The 20100-nt window shown below is 33.5% G+C and overlaps 2 protein-coding genes across 4 annotated transcripts; both read left to right on the top strand.

Annotated features, from left to right (window-relative positions):
* Positions 1 to 1458: 1458 nt before the first annotated feature.
* LOC107425188 (large ribosomal subunit protein uL29c) lies at positions 1459 to 4181 on the top strand. Its single transcript, XM_016035143.4, has 2 exons — positions 1459 to 1883; positions 3758 to 4181. The coding sequence occupies exons 1-2, from the start codon at positions 1545 to 1547 to the stop codon at positions 3950 to 3952; spliced, it is 534 nt and encodes a 177-aa protein (XP_015890629.3). The 5' UTR covers positions 1459 to 1544; the 3' UTR covers positions 3953 to 4181.
* An 812-nt stretch (positions 4182 to 4993) lies between these two features.
* LOC107425183 (tubulin-folding cofactor C) lies at positions 4994 to 19393 on the top strand. 3 transcript variants are annotated; one of them, XM_048479967.2, is made up of 3 exons: positions 4994 to 6332; positions 12130 to 12231; positions 19379 to 19393. In XM_048479967.2, exon 1 carries the CDS (start codon positions 5014 to 5016, stop codon positions 6238 to 6240), a length of 1227 nt encoding a protein of 408 aa, XP_048335924.2. In that variant the 5' UTR covers positions 4994 to 5013; the 3' UTR covers positions 6241 to 6332; positions 12130 to 12231; positions 19379 to 19393. The 3 variants fall into 3 exon arrangements, with proteins under 3 accessions (XP_048335924.2, XP_015890618.3, XP_015890619.3); XM_016035132.4 differs by lacking the exons at positions 12130 to 12231; positions 19379 to 19393 and adding an exon at positions 10448 to 10887; XM_016035133.4 differs by lacking the exons at positions 12130 to 12231; positions 19379 to 19393 and adding an exon at positions 10441 to 10887.
* The last annotated feature ends 707 nt before the right edge of the window (positions 19394 to 20100 follow it).

Genomic DNA, 20100 nt, shown 5'->3' with positions numbered 1-20100 from the left:
ATTGATAGTATATAAATAACAAATTTAAATTATTTATGAACTATTCACAAACTTGATTTATTGTTAAAAATTGGCTCACAAGTTTTATTTATTTTTCAAATTTGGCTCCTTTTTTACAAGTTGGTTCGAATAGAAATGTAAATAAGTCGAGTATTAGCATTTTCAAATTCAGTTTGACTCATTCATAAAAAACTTGAGTTTAACTCGAGGATAGCATTGGTTCCTTAAACATAGGCCATTCTTAATGATGGGTTGACATTGGGTTCCTTATTTTTTTGGCTTACTATACTATAAAAATTTAAAAACATAAATATTTGTTTTCTTAAAGATAAAAATTTAAAATTAATAATTAATAAATTACTTTATTCTAATTAATTATTATAAAAATAATTATGTTTAAAAGATTTATAAATTTAAGATATAAAAAATATTGATTATGCATTATAAATACTAAATGTGCTTAAGTTTATAATATAATTTTTATATAAATATATAAATGATAAATTTAAATTATTTATAAATTTAATTTATTGTTTTCTTTGCCTCGTTTTCTTTACAGACAGATTAGAGTGAGTTTTTGAATCAAGTTTGAATTGATCATGAGCTGTTTATGCTTAACTGAAAGTTCAAGTGAGTTAAAATTGAGTCAAGCTCAGGCTCAATATGTGCTACGAATTGCTTAAAATTATTTATCACCCATAGTTAAATTTGGCTTAAAACACCCACTAATGGTAATATGGTAATATGGTAATAGATATGTGATTTTGAGAATTTAGTAATTTTACACTTATTAAATTTATTTGTCAAAGTTTTTGTAAATAATAATGTGATATTATATAATTGATTTTTCCATCGAGACATAAATAATCTATTTATCACTTGTATACTGCAAAAACATTATTTATCAAAATTTTAATAAAAAATTTATTAAATGTAGCATTACTCTTAAAAATCTTAAGAATCCTTTGAAAATTCGTAACCAGATTTTCTATAATCTAAATTTATTCTTAATTTATAACATATAATTAAATTTAATTATTGATAATTTTATTACTAACCAAATATTACACGAACAAAATTGATTGCTAGTTAATTTTCAAAAAATTGTTTGGAAAATCTTTTCTTTTAAAATTTGAAACTTTCCGAAGAAAATCTTAGAATATTTTTTATATTAATTTTGTTAGAGAGTTAAAATCATGCATGTCCTCAACCTCATAAAAAAAATTCAAAATTCTTCTTTTACTATTTAAAATATTTTTGATACAGGATAATAAATTTTATCATCAAAACTCTTTTCCACTGCTTAAACAAAACGATGACAATTCTCAATTGAAAAAAGAAAATAAGTAAGAAAAGAAAGGAAAATTATAAAAGAAAAAAATAATACATGACCCCAAAAAAAAAAAAAAAAAAGTTTAAAATATTTTAAATAAATAATTGGAAAAATGAATGATAAAAAAAAAAATGAAAAAAAAAAGCAAGGCCTTATCTACATTTTACACTGAGCGCGAGCTGTGACCGGAAAGAGAAGCCGAAGGAAGAAGATGTTGAGCCCCATCTCCATTGCTTCACCTTCAACCGCCACATTACCTCCAAAGCTTCTCTCATCGCTCCCAAATTCCTCCTTCAATGGTCTCAGGCTCCAACTCAGCTTTCCCGTTCGGGTTCCTCCTTTAGCGGCGTCGTTTGGAAAGCCTTCCCCATCGTCGTCTGTGGTGATGATGGCGAAGAGAGACGAAGAGATGAAGGAAATAAGAGCCAAAACCACAGAAGAAATCAATGAGGAGGTTATTGATCTCAAGGGTGAGCTCCTCATGCTTCGCCTCGAGAAATCGGTCCGAAATGAGTTCAAAGCCAGCGACTTCGGTCGCATGCGCAAAAGGGTCTCTCTCTTTCTCGTTCTCTCTCTCTCTCTCCCTTTCAATCTTTATCTCAAAGACTAACTGCTTCTTTATATGAAAGCTTGCAGTTTGGGTTTATGTTGTTCTTAGTAACTGATGTTGGGTTAAAAATAGTAGTTTCTTAGAAAATAAATTGATACAATAAAGACCAAGTTTGATAATTAGAGTAAAAACATGTGGTGGGTAGAAAATTTTCTCTTTTGGATAATTGAAGTGGGTCTGAGTTTTCTCAGCAGAGGGCTTAGCAATTTGAGAGTATATTTTGCTAAGAGCAATCAATTTGATGTTTTTCCATAAAGAGGAAGCTGATGGATTAAAAATTCAAAATGGGTTAAGGAGTTTCTCATGAAATTCTTAAGAAAGAAGTTTTTCAATCTGTTGCGTATAGATTGTAGGGCAATATTTTCTGGTTGGAATTGTGAGTGATACTGATATGCTGAATTTGGTAGGAGAACACTGTCTAGGCTACTTCCGAATGTTTTTCCTTCATATTGTTAGGTTTGGAAATTGAAAGACATGCTATAGACTGTAGGGGTTAAATAAATAAGAAAACAGGCTACTTATTTTGGTTTTTTGTTGTTTAGATTGCTAGTGGGAGTAAAACATCTTGTGTCATTGGTTGGTTCATAATTGAATCGTCTCCATAAAATGTTTTCAAGCGTTATGTTGTATGTATGTATCTTCTTTAGTCCATTGCATATTGAGTATGGTAGGTTCATTTTAATACTTAAATACATATAATGAGGTTTTTTACATGTAGTCTATGTTTTTTTCACTAAGTGCACTCTGTGGGTACATATCCTATCAGTCTGTCAAAAGTAAGAACTCCATCGTCATGACTTACCTTGGATGGTTAGATGGTGAGTACTGCTGGATTGTTAAGTAGTACAAAATAATGCAGATCTAAAGGCAAGAAGCTTGGAAATAAATGAATAGTGAACCTCTGGAGGGTCAGCTAAAATGATGTGGTTCTGGTTTAACATTGTACAAGAATAGGTTACAGGTGGTAGGCCCAAAATCAAGTTACCCGAGGTATTATGCGACTTTCTTAAAGAGACATCAGGATTTCTCAGATGACACCATTTGGATGATTTAAATTTATGGTGACTTAATTACTGTATTTTATAATATGATAGATTTTGCCATCAGTTTTTCTTTGCTTTTAAATCTGGTTGTGACATTATAGGGAAGATCTTTTTCTCCTTTTTACTTGGGGATGGAAGGAAGGATGAGATATGGCATATATTTATCTGGCAATTTAAGCATTGTTGTATAAGCATTATCAGACAACAAATATTATTAAAAAAATTAGCCTATGAGGAAATATGTAGTTAAGGGCTGCCCTAGTGTATGTTTTGCTGGCTTTTCCTGCTAAATTAGGGGAATAGCAATGCGTTCTAAGTTCCACATCTGGTACATCCATTTTCATCTCAATCTTCTCTCTTCATTGTGTTTCATCTTTGTTAATGCTTAGCATTGTCGTTACCGACACAACAAAAGTTCAAAATTTTGGGTAAGATGGTAAGTGGAGCTCTCTACTACGTTTTCTTTTTGTAAAAGGATAATAAGCAATGACCTAAAAGATTACATCGTGAAACAGGTTTCACCATTACAAGTTGATGTTAGCTTGAAATGCTTGACCTCCTGTCTTTTAGTTAAAATGTCTTTAATGCTCTTGATTTTTGAAAGGCCAGTGACTATGGCTTGTTTAGTTCATTACACTTGTTTTTAAGCAATAACTATATTCTGTTTTTCTTTTTGTAAAACTTGATAGGTTCTTGTGGAGGGTTACAATGTATATTACTATCTTTTCGACCATTAATATCATACTAATCTAAAACGGATATGCATTACAGGTTGCTCGCTTGCTTACTGTTAGAAGGGAAAGAGAAATTGAAGAGGGAATCAATAAGAGATTGTCGAGAAAGTTTGATCGGCAATGGAAGAAGAGCATAGTTGTAAGACCACCTCCATCCTTGAAAAAGTTGCTGGCAGAAGAAGCAGCAGCAAAAGCGTCAGAAGCAACTGTAGAAGTTGAGAAGTCTGCTTAAACCTTATGTTTTAAGTGATTGTTCAGTAAAACACCAGTGAGAAAAATGATAAAACAAAGAATCTGACATATTCCTGGTTTGGATTATTGCTCAATTTCTTTCGTGGATCATCTTTTTGTATAATGTTGTAATTCTTGGTAGGGTTGATTGGTTTTTTCCCTTTCAACTCTACATTGCTGTTTATTTGGTACTCCAATATAATCGATAGAATGTTACATAATTTTACAAATTCTGGGTCTGGATTTCCATGACACTTCTAAGATGTTACATGTTGTTTTGCTTACCTGTTGCTGTGAGGCTCTTTAGGGCTCTGGAGATTCTGTAGAATGCTCTTTTCTTGAAGATTTGGTGAGTGTGTGCATTTGTTGTGTAGAAATTGTTTCTTGCAAAATGGGGCTTTATTTAGATAATTTATGTATAATTTATTGTACTTTGCATGTGAGTTATAACTCTTATTCACCCAAAAAAAAAAAAAAAATGTCTCTTTATCAAAAAATCAACAAAAAAAAGGGTTAACATTACCACCTTAAATAAATTATGAATGTGGACCAAAAATTTCTCTAATAGAGAAGATAACAGAAAATATTTCACTGGAGGGATTAGGAGGGAAACCCAAAAAAAAAAGAAAAAAAAAAAAAGGGGGATTTTATGTACAAATAGAATTTTATTTTAAGTTTAATTTATAGGTTCAATAATTATAATTATAAAATATTAAGTTCTTATTCATTTTCACATAATACAAGAAATAAGCTATATTTCGACATTAATGATTATAATTTATACTCGATTATTATTTATCATTGTATTAATAGCTGGGAAATATCTTACTATCTTGTATTTTTTACTATTTAACTCTTTGGTTGGTAGTAAATATATATATATATATATATGTATAAATTACATATTTTTGGAAAAATATATAAAAAGAATATGGTAGTGATAATAAAAAATTTTCAGAAAAATATAAATATTGTTTATAATGTATTTTAGAATTTATTTAATGATTATAAAATAAACTATTTATAACTCATTAATCGGTTTTAAAAAGGAAAATTCTTAAAATGCCCATTTTAACCTCCCTCGGTCACTCCCGCTCACACCAAAAGATTCAACCGGGGCTTTCTCAGGCCAAAAGAGAATCAGTGACAGAGTGCGCTACACACAGTCGCAGGACAATGGAGGACGAAGAAGAATCTCTTTCCTCCTCATCAAACCCTAACCATCTCCATTCCGATTCCAAGACCCTAGACCCTGCCCTACAGAAGAAGCACGCCTCCATGCTCGAGCGACTCGCCAACCGCCACCAGACTCGCTTGGACAACTCTCTCACCCGCAGATCCGCCGATTCCGACTCGTCCTCTTCTCCTTTAGAATCCACCTCCTCTTTTCTCTCTCACTTTGCCGACTCAAAGCGGTCTATCGAGGAACAACTAGCCCGATGTCGACTCACTCCTACCTCCGATTCGGCCGAAGTCAAGACTCGCCTCGATTGCATCTCTTCCTCTATATCCGATCTTGAAAAGCTCGTCGCTGAGAAATCGTATTTCTTGCCTTCCTACGAGGTTCGGTCCTCGCTCAAAACCATTTCAGATTTGAAGCAAAGCCTTGAGATTTTGAACGCCGAGTTAATACCTAGAAAGAAGTTCTCGTTCAGGAACAAAGCTGCGAAGAAAGAGCAAGTCATCGAACCGAAGAAAGATACGGTGAAAGAGAAAGAAGTTGAAATCCGCAAACCGGAGAAAACTGCTTTCGCGATTCCGGAATCGCCGGGGTTTAGGCACAAGACCGGTGAGGTTTTGTTGAGTCAATTTAAGGGCTCAGAGATCGGAGAATTTACGATTTCCGACCTGGATTCTTGCGAGGTGAGATTGTTGGGTTGCGTCAGAGCGCTATTTATCCATAGGCTTCGGAAGTGTAGAATTTACGTAGGGCCTGTTATGGGTTCGATTCTGATCGATGGAGTTGAAGAGTGCGTGTTCGTGATGGCTTCGCACCAAATTCGCATTCACAATGCGAAAGCGAGCGATTTCTATCTAAGGGTGAGAAGCAGGCCTATAATCGAGGACAGTAGCAGTGTGAGGTTTGCTCCGTACTGTTTGAGCTATGAAGGGATTGAGAGGGATCTGAAAGAGGCAAGCCTCGATGAGGAGACAGGGAATTGGGCCAATGTGGATGATTTCCGGTGGTTGCGAGCCGTACAATCTCCGAATTGGTCTGTTTTGCCGGAGGCTGAGAGGGTTAGAATTGTTAAGATATCCAATTCAGATTGCAGAGCTGAGGAATGTTAAGGTTTTCTTCCAAATTTGGGAATGACCGATTTTGTTGTTATGAGCGTTCAGTTCAGAGTGTGTTTGTTACATTTTGAGTTAGAAAAATTCAGGTAACAAATCCTTGTTGTATTTGGTATTAAGAAATTTTTCATTACTATTAATTGGGTTTTAATACAAGTGGATTGTGAATATGCTCTTACTTACCTTCTTATGTCTAATGATTCTTGAACTTCTTTGCTTTATCATTTCCACTTTCGTGACAATTTATTGATAGTCTATGCATAAGAAGAGAATTGATTTCAGATGAGGTAGTGAGGAAAAGCATGGTGAACAAGAGGATTGCAACTCTTTACCTTGCTGCTAGCTGCGTTGTTATGAAATTATACTGAGTCATGGTTTTGATAACCTGAGTTTGAAGTTTAGCTTTTAAGTTCTTTGATGGGTATTCTTTTATTACTTTGGACTGACCATATAGGTTTAGACTTACACAGGAATAGACAAAAAACGATTCGTAAGTGAAAATTTCAATGAATCTTGGTGGTTTTTTTTCAAGAAAACTATTATCCAAACTCAAACTTGGGTTTGAAGAGGCTTGTGTTGCATTTTCTTTGCATTACTTCAAAGTTTTTGGTTCTCTTGCAGTGTTTGAGGCTGTACATATTGTTTTGGGGGAAAAAAATATATGTTTATACTGGTTGTGTGTAATGGTAAGGTGCTTATTGTCAGGACCCGTCCAAAGTTCCCCACCGGAACCCTAGACAAGCCCTGATCCCAGGGAAACCCTACCGGACCCTTCTGTGGAAGATCCGGCAGAACCTCCCCTAAGGGATGGACTTACCACAAAATTTCCTGCACTGAAAACACACTTCTATAATTGTTCCCTTATTCCTCCCACAGTACGACGAACTGGTTCCACAAATTTCAGCACTCCAAAATAAAAATACAGTAATCCAGTGCAATACAAATACATAAGTGTCCCATACAGTATACAGAGCTTTATGAAGTACTACAAAATACAGAATACAGCAAAAGTGAACGAAATATTACAACTGCAGTAAAAGAAGAACAAGGTACTGCGCGAACAAATACAGCGAGGAAGATCAAGTCCGCTCCGAGTGAACACCGACAACCTGGTACCTAGAGGAACGGAATTTAAGAGTGTGAGATGCTAATCATCTCAGTGAGCGACCCTACTACTCTACACTATCATACCACGGTAATAGGTATATAAATAATAATTATTTGGAAATAATAATGTCTCTCAAAACCCTTACAATTCTCTCAGTTGGAAAGGTTCCCCTTTTAAAACATTTTCACAAAACCCTTTATTCATATTTCCCGAAAACCAAGACATCAATTAAATACCAGAAGCGGTAACAATTATATTTTTCATTAACATTTTATTTTTAAAACACAGTTCTGAAAATAATTTGATGCACCCACTATATACCAGTGGCGCCAACAGTACCCAGCGTCCCAAGGTACCGCCAGGCAGGAGGTTATAGAAAGAAACCGGCATACGGTCGCGTGGCGTCCCACTGCGCCGCTGCTAACCTGGTGTCCCGGCCAAAGGGGGGTGGCCGCCCTCTCCGATGGCATCCACAGGACACCCTCATAATACCAACCGCGCGCTACTCACACCCACCTGCGCGCTAATCACAACCGTGTGCACACTAACCATATCACATATACCATATCACATAATCAGAACACCAGTACGTGCACGGTGCATCTAAAAATTATAAAATCCATAAATTTAAATCATAAAACAAATTTCACATTTTTCATAAGCATAGCGGGCATAATCCATCCGCTTGAACCGGGAAATTCTCCACAATTTCCTTATAATCCATACCATAAATTCCATGATTTTCAAATCCACCAACTTCCAAATCCATCAATTCAAATATCCACATTTTTTCCAAGCATAAATAATTTCTCGAAATATCATAATCAAATCCCATAATATTTTATGGGCATATTTCATAAAAATTGAAATCACCAACATAACCAAATATTTTCCTTGAAATATTTGAAAATCAAATCGTACCCAATTTACCATTAAAACCACACCAATTTCAAAATCCTCAAATCCATAAAATAATTTCACATGGCATACTTTTATAAAATGCACATTTTCTTAAATCCAATAAATTCATAAATAATTCTACAATAAATCCAATAAATATTTGGCACATAGAAATTAAATTCCAAATATTTAATTCACACATAATATATTCATCAATTAAATTCCCCAAATTAATTTGAAGGTGGGTCACTCACCTTGTGCACGTATCTCAATCAAGATCCTCCGCAGGATCGACTCCGCTACTTGCACGTGCACCTAAAACATCCACAGTACCAAAACCACAAATATTAATATTTTATTCGGGTAATCCCCAAATGGGTACCCGGGGAGCGAACACCAAACGATAACTAAAATTTACGAATTATATACCGAATCGAAGCTCGAGTGATGCTAATCACAGATCCGGTCTTAATTTCCGATGATCGTACCCGACGGGGTCGGAATTTTATCGGGAAGCTTTTCGGGTTTCGGCTCCGCAATTCTCCCAAACCGTCGCGAATTGGTGGAAACGGAAGTCGGATTTGGGTTCAGGAGGTCGAACACTGCGGACTGGAGCTGGCCGGAATTTTCGGGGTACTCGCCGGAACAGTAATTTCCGGCAGGCCGCCACGTCACCGGCGACCGTCGCCGGAACAGTAATTTCCGACGGTGGCCGTTTGCTGTGAAATTTTGCAGATTTGTAGATCGTGAGGAGAGCAATCCAACGGGACCAACGGTGAGCAAAACGGAGGTCGGACGGCGGAGAAATCACCGTTTGAAGATTTTCGACCCCTCGCCGGAAAACGCTCCGATCCCGGCGCGTCGGTGGTCCGATGGTCGTGATTTTTGGTGGGTAGGCCGGACTTGAGGAGAGGATCAAGGCTGTCAGGCGCGTGTGGCCGGAAAATGGCCGGAACAGTGCCGATTCGCGGTGGCCGGCGGTGGAGGGGAAAAATCGCCGCCAAACTTCGGACGTCCGATCCGGGCGCGTCCGGCGGCCGTTCGCCGTGAAATTTGGAGGTTTTGCCGGAAATGAGGTGGGCAATCTGGCTGGCCGGCGCGTGTACAGTAACTAGGCCGGAAAAACGTGAAAATGACCGGCGGCCGGCGGGTCCTCTTTCTCTCTTTCTCTCTCCTCTCTCTCTTCTCTCTCTTTCTCTCTCTTCCCCGAGAGTTTTTCAAAATTAAAACCCTGTGTGACACTGTTCATGCCACGTGGACCACTCAGAAGCTGACACGTGGCATTTCACTGTTCACGACCAAAAAACATTAAAATAATACGGTATCCGGTAAACTTCAAACGTCCATAACTTTTTAACCGGATGTCCGATTTAAGCGTGCCGCTAGTCTATGAACTCGTATCGACGAGTACTTTACAACCATACAAGAGTCAACTCACAATTACATCACAAGAAAAAGTCAACTCCCGGCACCTTTTAGACAGTTTACACTTCAACTTGTTTTACCCATAACTTTCAAACCGTAGCTTCGTTTTCGACGTGCTACTAGTCTACGAACTCAGGGCGTCATGCACTTCTCCACGGTACCCTGGTCAACTCGAAATTCCCACCGAGTCAAAAAGTCAACTTTGACCCCTTCGGTCAACGGTCAACCTCGGTCAACGTGCACGGATTCCGGTGCGATTCGGGACGGGGTGTTACACTTATCGTACTGCAGATCCTTATCGTTCTCCTTTAAATAAGATTGTTCCAGAGGGCTAGCTTACTTAGGTGTCAAAACCTTAGAATCCATAAACTTTTAGAGGTAAAAAGAATGCTTGTAAAATTTGAAATTGTGAAGTAACAAATGAATTTTTATTATGTGAGTGAGTTTGGTGAATCCATATTCATTTTTCTGCTATTCAATTTAGGTTTTCTTAAGATTTTCAAGTAGGGCTGGTTTTCTATCTTAAGGATTAAAAAAACTATCAGGACCCTCAGAAAAAATTGAATTAGAATTGGCTACTTTCAATTGATTGTGTTACTGATTTTGTGGATCATATTGGCTTGGTTTGTTTATTTATTAGTTCAACTGTGGCACTTGACTACACCTAACTTTGAAAATTGCGAATGATTTTCAATATTGTATTTGACAATGACCATGTTCTTAATTCAAGTCTAGGCCTATAAGAATTTCTAATGTTTTTTTAGATTACAGAATCCTGGTCTTATCTATCTTTGAATTGAATGGGATAAATAATGGAGAACCAAGGCCTTCAGCAACCTCATTATGTTCCCATTTGGCGATAAGGTTGATAACAAGCATCTCATGGTGGAAAGCTGGATGGTGACAGAACAACAGAGAAATCTGTTAGATGATGGAAAAAAAATCTCGGAGTTCATCCAATAATATGGAGATTTCTGTTAGCTCATCCTTCAAGATAGATATTACTGCTTTCACTTTAAAACCATGACATCAAGATTAAGTAGAGCGTTCTTGGTGGATTTAGTGGTTTTGAAGCTATGAAGTTTCTGGAGTTGTTAGATCAGTGCAAAACTGGATTTCTAATCCTTTAATTGTAAACGTTCTTATGATTTGTGATTAAGATAAAATCAATGCAAAAGTAAATCGGCAAATGGCTTTGGGATTAACGGAGACATGTGATTTATAAATGTTATCTGCCAGATCCTTAGATGTTCCTTCTTCTGATCTTTCTTGGCTCTGGTGGTAGCTAGGCTGTCCATGGTAATTAAGGACCATATGTAAGCTGATTGGAAGACGATGCCGATGATAATGGTGATTCACAATCACTTGCTTTCATTTTTAGCCTAATAGATGGGAATCTTGCTAGTTTGTTTCCAATCATTCCAAATAAATAACTGATAGTGGAATGCAGGATGGTTTTGTCCTATTCATGGCCTAATTTGGCTTTCTGAAAGAAGAAATCAAAGAATCTTTTGTAAGACTGATCAGAGTCTAATATTTTATAGAAGTACAAGTGGGAATCAGGTCTTGGCTAATTGGTAGGTGATTCCTCTTATCTGCATTATAAAAGTTAAAAGTAGGTTGCATGAGCTTCTTCTGTTATTTGCATGTAAATCTGAAGATATAATCAGAAAATTCTGTAAAGATTTTCTACTTTCCAGCCTAAGTGTGGGGCAGCTTCTTCTGTCATTTAAATGTAAATCTGAAGTTATAATCAGAAAATCCTGTAAAGATTTTCTACTTTCCAGCCTAGTATAGTTGTCTCTTAAAGGAAACGATCAGTGAGGGAAAAAAAACAAAAAAAAAAAGGCACTGTTTTTAACAAAGGGTTACCTTTCGGTACAGGATCTGAACCAGGTTGTCAGTTTTTCATGCTAGTTTCAACTTTCTACCATTAAAATAGTAGAACATACATAGGCACATCTTGGCCAATATGAACACGTAGACTTTACTAGGATACCGTATATATGTAACTCATCAGACAAGAAAGCAGCATTTGTCTTCGTGACGAATAAAATGTAATGATGGCTTAGTACCTTTATCCGTTATTGATGTTTTTGGTTTTAATCCTACCCACTCCAACCATGTGATTATCAACTTTCCACGCACAATTTTTATTTTAAAACCTTTTGACTGGATTCTCTTGACATCATGTCCAACCTAACTCATATAAATAGATCTGGATGGTGGGTTATTACTATCTTATCTCCTTCAAACTCTATTTATATGACCTTGAGATTAGCATGCAGAATTTTTTTGAGCCATTGACCATTCTTCTATATAATATGCTGACTGATAATATTTATTCATGATCATATAAATATAGATATATATATATATATATATATACTTCTGGATGATGGTGATCAGTGATCCCTCTCCCCTCTTACATATAGTGTCTTGATCTTCTTCAGAGACACAATTTGCTGCATTTGCTGGTTCTTGTAAATCATTTTCGGTTGTTGAGTCGTACAAAGACCAAGATAGTCTGCTGGATTCGTTATGCTAATTTGCAGGTATGTTACCATTTACATGTTGATCTTTATTTTTCTGGACTTATATGATGAGTACTTTCTTGACAAACAAAAAACGAGATGATCAGATTGCTAATCTATATACATTTTACCATTCCACTTTACTTTCTTGGTGATGATCTGATTACTGTCAAAAAGGAGATTTGGCTTTTTGAATTTGTACACCAGTGGAGGATAAGACTCATTGCATGATCTTTCATCATGCTGTTAGCAATGATTCCATCTAATAGGTTCTAAAGAAAAATCCAGTATTGGACTGAAATGATGATATGTCTTTGTCTTCCATAATTGGGTCTGGGTTAAGAATAAAGAGTGTCATTAAGGAACTAAGCTTGGTTAATAGATCCTTAATTCAAAGGCACTTCATTTGATGTGACCAGATTTGGTGTTGCATCCTGCGATCAAAGCACCTCTGGGATTAAGTTAATTATAAGTACTATATATGATTTATAAGGTCATTGGTTTGATTTATTTCAGCATATATAAAATATGTCATTTTTAATTGGATGCACTAAAACTGGCATGATCTCATTCATTCAAAAACTGACATCTCCAAAACTGGGTTTACACAATAGTTCTATATTCTTTCTCGTATTTGAACTTATTTTCACAATGTTGGAATTTCCTTTTTTCTTTTTCGGCTCACCTATTTAGACACATTAAATTTCAATATTTTAGAGTTTTTTTTTTTTTTTTTCAAATTTTTTTTTAAAGTTTAGATATTAGTTCCATTCTCTCTGGAAATGGTTGTTAGTGCCACTGTCATCGGTCAAATAGAAATTCTTCGTGAAATTTCATGCTGAAATAGTGGACGTTCTAAGAGATTTTTGAAACCAACCAAAAACACGCCCATGGTAAATAAAGAACAGAACAAAAGAAAAAGAAAAAGAAAGTTTTTCAAAGGTGGCATTTGGCCCATTTGACTCTTGTTGGATCAATTGATTAAGGTCCAACATGAATTTCCTCGTACAAATCTGACCCATTTTTGGATTTGTGAGGAGTTTGCAATCCATTTTGAAAAATTAAAAAAAATACTAGTGTGCTAGTAAAAGTGTGCTATATTTAAGATATATAATTTGGGGAAAAAAGAAAAAAAAAAAGAGGTTGGATACAACTTTAAAAATAGTCTTATAGAAAATATATATGTACATTAATAATACTTTTCTTATTAAAATTGTTTATCAAATTCATTCGGAGAATATGATAATATTTAATTAATTAATTTATTTTTTTAATTTTTATACTATTTAATAAATAAATTTGATCAATATTTTTGTACTTATTGCATTACTGATATATATATATATATACAGTTATTAAAGTTCACTTTACTTTATTAAACTAAAATGCACTTTTAACAATTGAATATTATAATTTAAAATTCAAAAAATGATCCGACATGAATTTAATTATATACTAAAATTTTATTCAGAAAAAGTGAAACATCATCATTTGATGCAATCTAAAAACTGAAAAAAAAAAAATCTTATATTAGATATGATGCAATAGTTAAAGAAGAAAGACTTCATGCTAGATTTTATTTGAACCTTGTTATATATATATATATATATATATAACTTTTGAAAAATGACGGCTAAGTATATTTGGAAAAACTTGGAAACAAAAAATATAAGAATATATAAATATTGTTTTTCATTTTTCAATAATAAATTTTTTTTTTATATTTTATATTCAACACATACAAGACAGGTTTTATTATTTTCGTTCTCATATTGTTTTTTACATGTATCTTCGTTCTCATGTTGTTTTTATATTTTGCTTAACAAATTTTTGAATCCTAAATACAAAATTCAAATTTTCGTTTTATTACAAAATTCAAATTTTCCTTTTATTACAAAATTGCTCCTTTATAGAATGTATGAGTAAGTGCCGGTTTATCGAACCAGAGTAGATTACATTGGATTGTATTGTTTGGGTATCCTCTGATTTGATTGGATATGATTTGAAATCGCTTTGTTCAACAAACGGCCCCAAAGGTCTTGGACTGGATAATTGTCAAAGAAATGGATTATAAGGCCTGCTAAGTGTAGAGTGTAATAAACAGCCACTGAATTGGGCTCAAAGTCCCAGAGCCCTTGAGGATACCCAAGTCCATTTTGGCAGTTGAACCAAGAAGACTTGGACTGGACTAATTTTAATTTTAGCCCAATGTTAAATAGCCTAGTTTAGTTCAATATCCTGCGTCCCAAGCAGGCAACGTTGAGTTGCTGAATATTCAAGGATAACTCGTAGGATATATATTTTTATACTTGGGGCCATTAGGTATGCTATATATGCCAATACTGAAACCTTCTTCTTCCCTTTTATTTATTTATTTATTTATTTTTGGTTTTTACACGAAGGTTTTTTGACCTCTTTTTGGACTCAATCTTTGCTCAACATAGAATTGGTGTTAACTTTGTTGCTGTAAAATACTTAGCTTCTATCCCACTCTTGAGTTAGAGAAACTTAAAGTTAAATGATGATTACTTATTTTTTTTTTTTTAAAAAAAGAAAAAAAACTTTATATTGCTTTTCATATTATAATCTCCCCTTAAGTTAAAACTGTTTTTTCCTTTTGTTTCACTGGACGATAAAACATCATTTTGTTTGAACTTGTCTTTAATTATGTATCAAACAATAATTTGTACTTTCTTTTTCTGTAATGTCACAAATTTTTATTTAACATTTTGAAATGTTATGATGAAAAGAATATTGCTATTCGACCTTTTTTTTTTTTTTTTTTTTTTTGATGGTTATGCATAGACCTTTTCTCGACTAAAATCCTGTTTAACTCCCAATTTTAGTTTTGTGGTTTTACCTAGTGATTATGTACAGAAAGTAGTAATCAAATACCTCATTTGTTCAATCACGTGGTTTGTTTTTGAGCCTGCATGCTATCATTTTATGCTTTGTAAGTTTGAACAATATGTATATTTAGGTCTTTATGATGGACGATACCTGAACGTCAAAAAACTTTCAGAGGCTGTTAACAGGACTCTAAACATACCTTTAGTTCAATTTGTAATCAGTTTTTTAGTAGAAATATTATGTTCTCCAACAATAATTAATTTTTCTTGTATTCAGTACTGGTCATATCTAGCTTGCTAAAAGTTAATACATCAATGATTCAATGGGTTTTCTCTTTGAGAATATATACCTTTTTTTTGGCTAATGCAACCTACACCTTTGTTTAAGATGGTACAGACAGTACTACATGTATATTCTATTTTTATATATATCAATTCTACCTAGCTAAGAGAAGCTCATATATTATATTTTAATATATGAAATTTTGTTTATATCCAGGTGATATATATCTGATTGCTTTGTTATGGTTCTAAATAAGGTCATTTTTAAAATTCAATACTGATCAAGTTATTTATATTTAAATCTCCATCAAGTTGTATAACTTGGATGAATTTCTCAATAACTTCAAACAACAATAAGACAAGTACTACATGAATATCTTAATTAAACAATCAAACTCAAAGATGATGCATATGATTTAACTGTCATAATTAATGCAGCTTAATTTGTGTGCAATAATTTAATGAAATCGACATACGTGAATCATATATATATAAATATATATAGAGCGTTGTAGATCAACTAAAAGTATAAGGGAAAGGATGGCATTGAAGAGTAGCTCAACTTGTTTTAATTTCCTGGACCAAACAGATAAGAAAGGACAAGAGTTTAATATTAATAGCTGCAATTATTGTGCTGTAACACTAATATTATATGCCTTCTACTTGGTTCTGTTGAACATTGTATGCAAAAAAATCTAAGCTATGATAAAGATTGCTTTGGACTTTGACCAGCTTTAACTTGCTAGGGTTATGATTGTTAGTTGCGAACTGCAGGTTATTGAATATCTTGTATATTTACTTTTTACATTCTGTAGAATAGCAAAAGATAGGTTTACTGTTACAAGCAAATAAAGATAAGTACTGTTTTAGATTGTTGTCAGCTTCCTGCTCCCCACACCACCCCCCCCCCCCCCCCCCCCCCAGGTTTAATTTTCTTAATTAATTGAATGGAGATATATGTGTTTTGGGGTTGATTTTTGGACATGTTGATTAGTTATAAGTTTTTATGTCTCTCTCTCTGTATATTTAAATACATACCTTTGCATATGTTTATCATGATATATGCTTGGGAGATTATGGCATCTGTTCAATTAAAGTTAGTCTGAAGCATTCAGAAAGGAAGATATTTTGATAACGAGGTAATTTTGAATTACTGAAAAAGTAAATTTATGAGTGATGGAGACCCCTCTTAATTTAGTGTTAACAATTCTTATGTGGGAGGCAAAATAAATTAGAAAACCATCATGATACTTCTTTTCCTTTTAATTAAGAGTTCCCTTCTTATATCTTTGATCACTTCCGGGATTTTAATTTAATTGTCAAACACAAAGGAAAATATATATTTTGTTTGTATTGAAACAAGCAATTAAGAGGAGATTACTATTTTAGGTATAAGCCATCATCATACATGTATATGGGAATACATTTAGTTTTTCATAGATCTGTTTATGTTAATTGTTAATTTTGTCATTATCTCAAAAACTACACATTTCATATATATGGTCAGCGTATTGATTTAACTCATATATATACATATATATGTAGGGAAGCCTATATTATAAAGTTTTATTATTATTATTATTTTTATGATTTTCTTCAAGTATATATAATCGTATATAGACCTCTCCTTTTGGGCATTTGATACTTGAGCTCTATTGCAATGTAACACTATGAATAATGGTACTTTTTTTTTTTTGGGGTAAATGCTATTTTGTTTGTTTGTCTAGAGTTAGGCTAGTATCATGAAGAAGTTGATCTTTATGACCCAAACCCTAGGTCCATAGGATAACATCAATCATAGTAAGATTAGACACAAAATAAATAATTGGACGTATCTAAATATATAATTTGTCAAGAGTATTATATTTGTTGTAATATATTTATATATACATATGAAATAATCATCAAGTGTCAGTCTCATAATCAGTATCCTTCAATGTCCATAGCTAGCTGTGTGGGTGATGTCATTGCCGATGGAAGTTAAGCCAACAAAACAAATGTAGTAGTTGATGGCTAATACAATGATATAGAAAATTCCAACACTTCTATTAGATATATGAACACTACTCTAGCTATATATATGCTTTAAACTTATATATATATATATATATATATAGATTTAATTATAATAACAAATTTAATTTGCTTTGTAAATTATTCTAATCCCATAATGTTGGGCATAACGGTTGAGAAAAATTGGATCATCTGGTGTGTATAGTCAAGTAGACAAGTTAAGGAGTGATGAAGAAGCTTTGAATTGAGTGTATATATATGTATATATATATATATATAAATAGAATATATAGGATCTCAGCTTAGGTAGCTTGTACGTTTAGGAAGATATTGACTCCTAAGTTGGTGTTTAATCATAAACTATGTAGGGAGACCTTTGGGTATCAATACTCGGGTACAATGCATGAGCAGCATATACACGTAAGTTTCATTTGAAACGGTAAAGATATGATGAAATGAGCATAGATTTTGCAGACCCCACATACATATATATATATATATATATAAATATATTTGTCAAATAAAATCTGGTTAGTGTGAGGGTTGTCGGGTTATATATATATATATATATATTTGTCAAATAAAATCTATCTTAGTTTATTAAAGTTCATTTTAATAAATATATTGAATTTTATCCGATAATTCAATAATTGTCAAGAATAAATTTTACTTTAATAAAATATATGTATACATTTGTAAATAAGGTGGACTTTATTTCAACCCCTCATTTTAGATAAATATGGAAAAATTATGCAGTTATACATATATTTATATATTCTTGTAGATATGAAAATATATATGGTTGATAGGAGGGAAGAGATGGTGTTCGACGTATGTTCACAAATACGATTCACGTGTATTATACCTAAACAAAGGGAAGTAGTTCTTAGAAAACCTTTTATTATTATTATTATTATTTTTGGTTTCCTTCGCATTGCAGTCTGTGTATTTTATTAATTTATACCCCATATAAATATATTATCTCTCTCTCTCTCTCTCTCTATATATATATATATATAAGAATAATTATTATAATAAATTGTCACTGTCATTTATCACTGAATATGAAAGAAACTGCATGAATAATGATAAATCACGCCAGTTCAAAGTTCAAACCAAACTCAGTACTTATTAAAGAATATGTAGCCAGACAGGCTTCACATAAATCGCAGAAATTAAGGATATTTAAGACCTACCACAAAATACCCACATATACTTGAGACTTTTAATCGCTTAATTTCCTATCAGTTAGCAGTATGAGCTGCATATGATAAATGTGCTGGAGTAGTACTGCTAGTATCTACTTATAATGATGGCAAAAGATTGAAGATATAGACCATCTGGTTATAGGGTTAGGGTTAGAAAAGCTTAATTAATTAGCTAGTATTAAAGAGAGAGTGAAATACGCTTGAAACATTGTGTAACAAAATGTACAGCTGTATATGTTGTACATTAGTTAGTTAGGAAATTAGAATGATTTAGATACATATTTAATATTGTTTATAGAGAGATCTAAAACAATTAATTGCGAAAAAGAAGATTTTCTACCTCTCCCTGGCAATCGATATATTTGGAAGAACAAAGCGAAAGGCAGTCAAATGGATGGCACAAAAGCAAATACGTGGCAGTGAAAAAGTATAGAAAGTCTGAGTTTAGATGGTATTGGGTAGAAACTTAAGAGAGGAAGCAAATCAGTTGTTTAGCTGACACTAAAAAATTAAACTAATACCTTAGTTTTCCCATAATCAGAAGCATCACACTGTTTAGGTGACATCATTGACTCTCTGTCTCTCTCTATTTAATTAATTAAAAACTTCCTCCTTTTAAGATATCTGATGTTGGTGTACCGGACAAAGAACCTTGCTTCAGGAAGCAATCTCTATACGTGAACAATATTAATTCACTAATCAGAAACTAGCTTTCGTAATGAAGGTGATAAAAAATGGGGGGCTGTTCTTATTTTGTTTCTTTACTCCAAAAACTAATTTTAACAAATTTGACTGATTTTTGTGTTTTTTTTTTAGGGGGTAAATCAAAACTTGTGCCGACAACGAAATGAGGTCAGAGAGATGGTGGAGAAAGAGAACTTAGGGGGGAGTGGTCTAACTTGTCTGTCTTTTTTAAGTTTGACTCTTTGTGGCCATTGATGGTGATGGTGGTACTTTGTTACGCTATCAGTTTGAATTTGATATACAGCAAGTAAACCAAGCAACCTAGGCTTAAGAAAGTGTTCCGATGCATGCATGGACCTCAAAAAAACAAGCACTTGAATTCCATCAAGTTTTGTACACCAGCAGTGCCAATCAAGGTCATAAGTACATATATATATGTCCTTTTGTACGTAGGTAGTTATTTATATGTTTAAACATTTTCATATATATGCTCCCGAAATACTCAAAATAATTAACTTTTCTCTTTTTTTTTTTTTTTTGGGATGATTTTCTAAATACAACTAATACTAAAATTGAAAATTTATATCATTAACTAGATGTGTGTTTGTACAATGTTATGATTAATGATTATTATCTTCTGGGATGGCCGAGTGAAGGTTTTGGACTATCAAGTTCCAACAGTTAAAATGGAAACCAATTGAAGACAGACGGCTGGAAATTAGAAATTGAACAATTAATAATGCCACTCATGAATCATAACATAGATTCTCTTTAAACTTTGTTGCTAGAAAATCTTTGAAATATTGATCTTCCAAACATTAATTGTACATTCAGATTTAATTTCTGGGAATTAT

This window comes from Ziziphus jujuba, chromosome 7 (genome assembly GCF_031755915.1).
Source record: "Ziziphus jujuba cultivar Dongzao chromosome 7, ASM3175591v1".
Taxonomy (NCBI): Eukaryota; Viridiplantae; Streptophyta; class Magnoliopsida; order Rosales; family Rhamnaceae; genus Ziziphus; species Ziziphus jujuba.
Note: the sequence above shows the minus strand (reverse complement) of the source record. Positions and strands in the feature narration are given on the sequence as shown.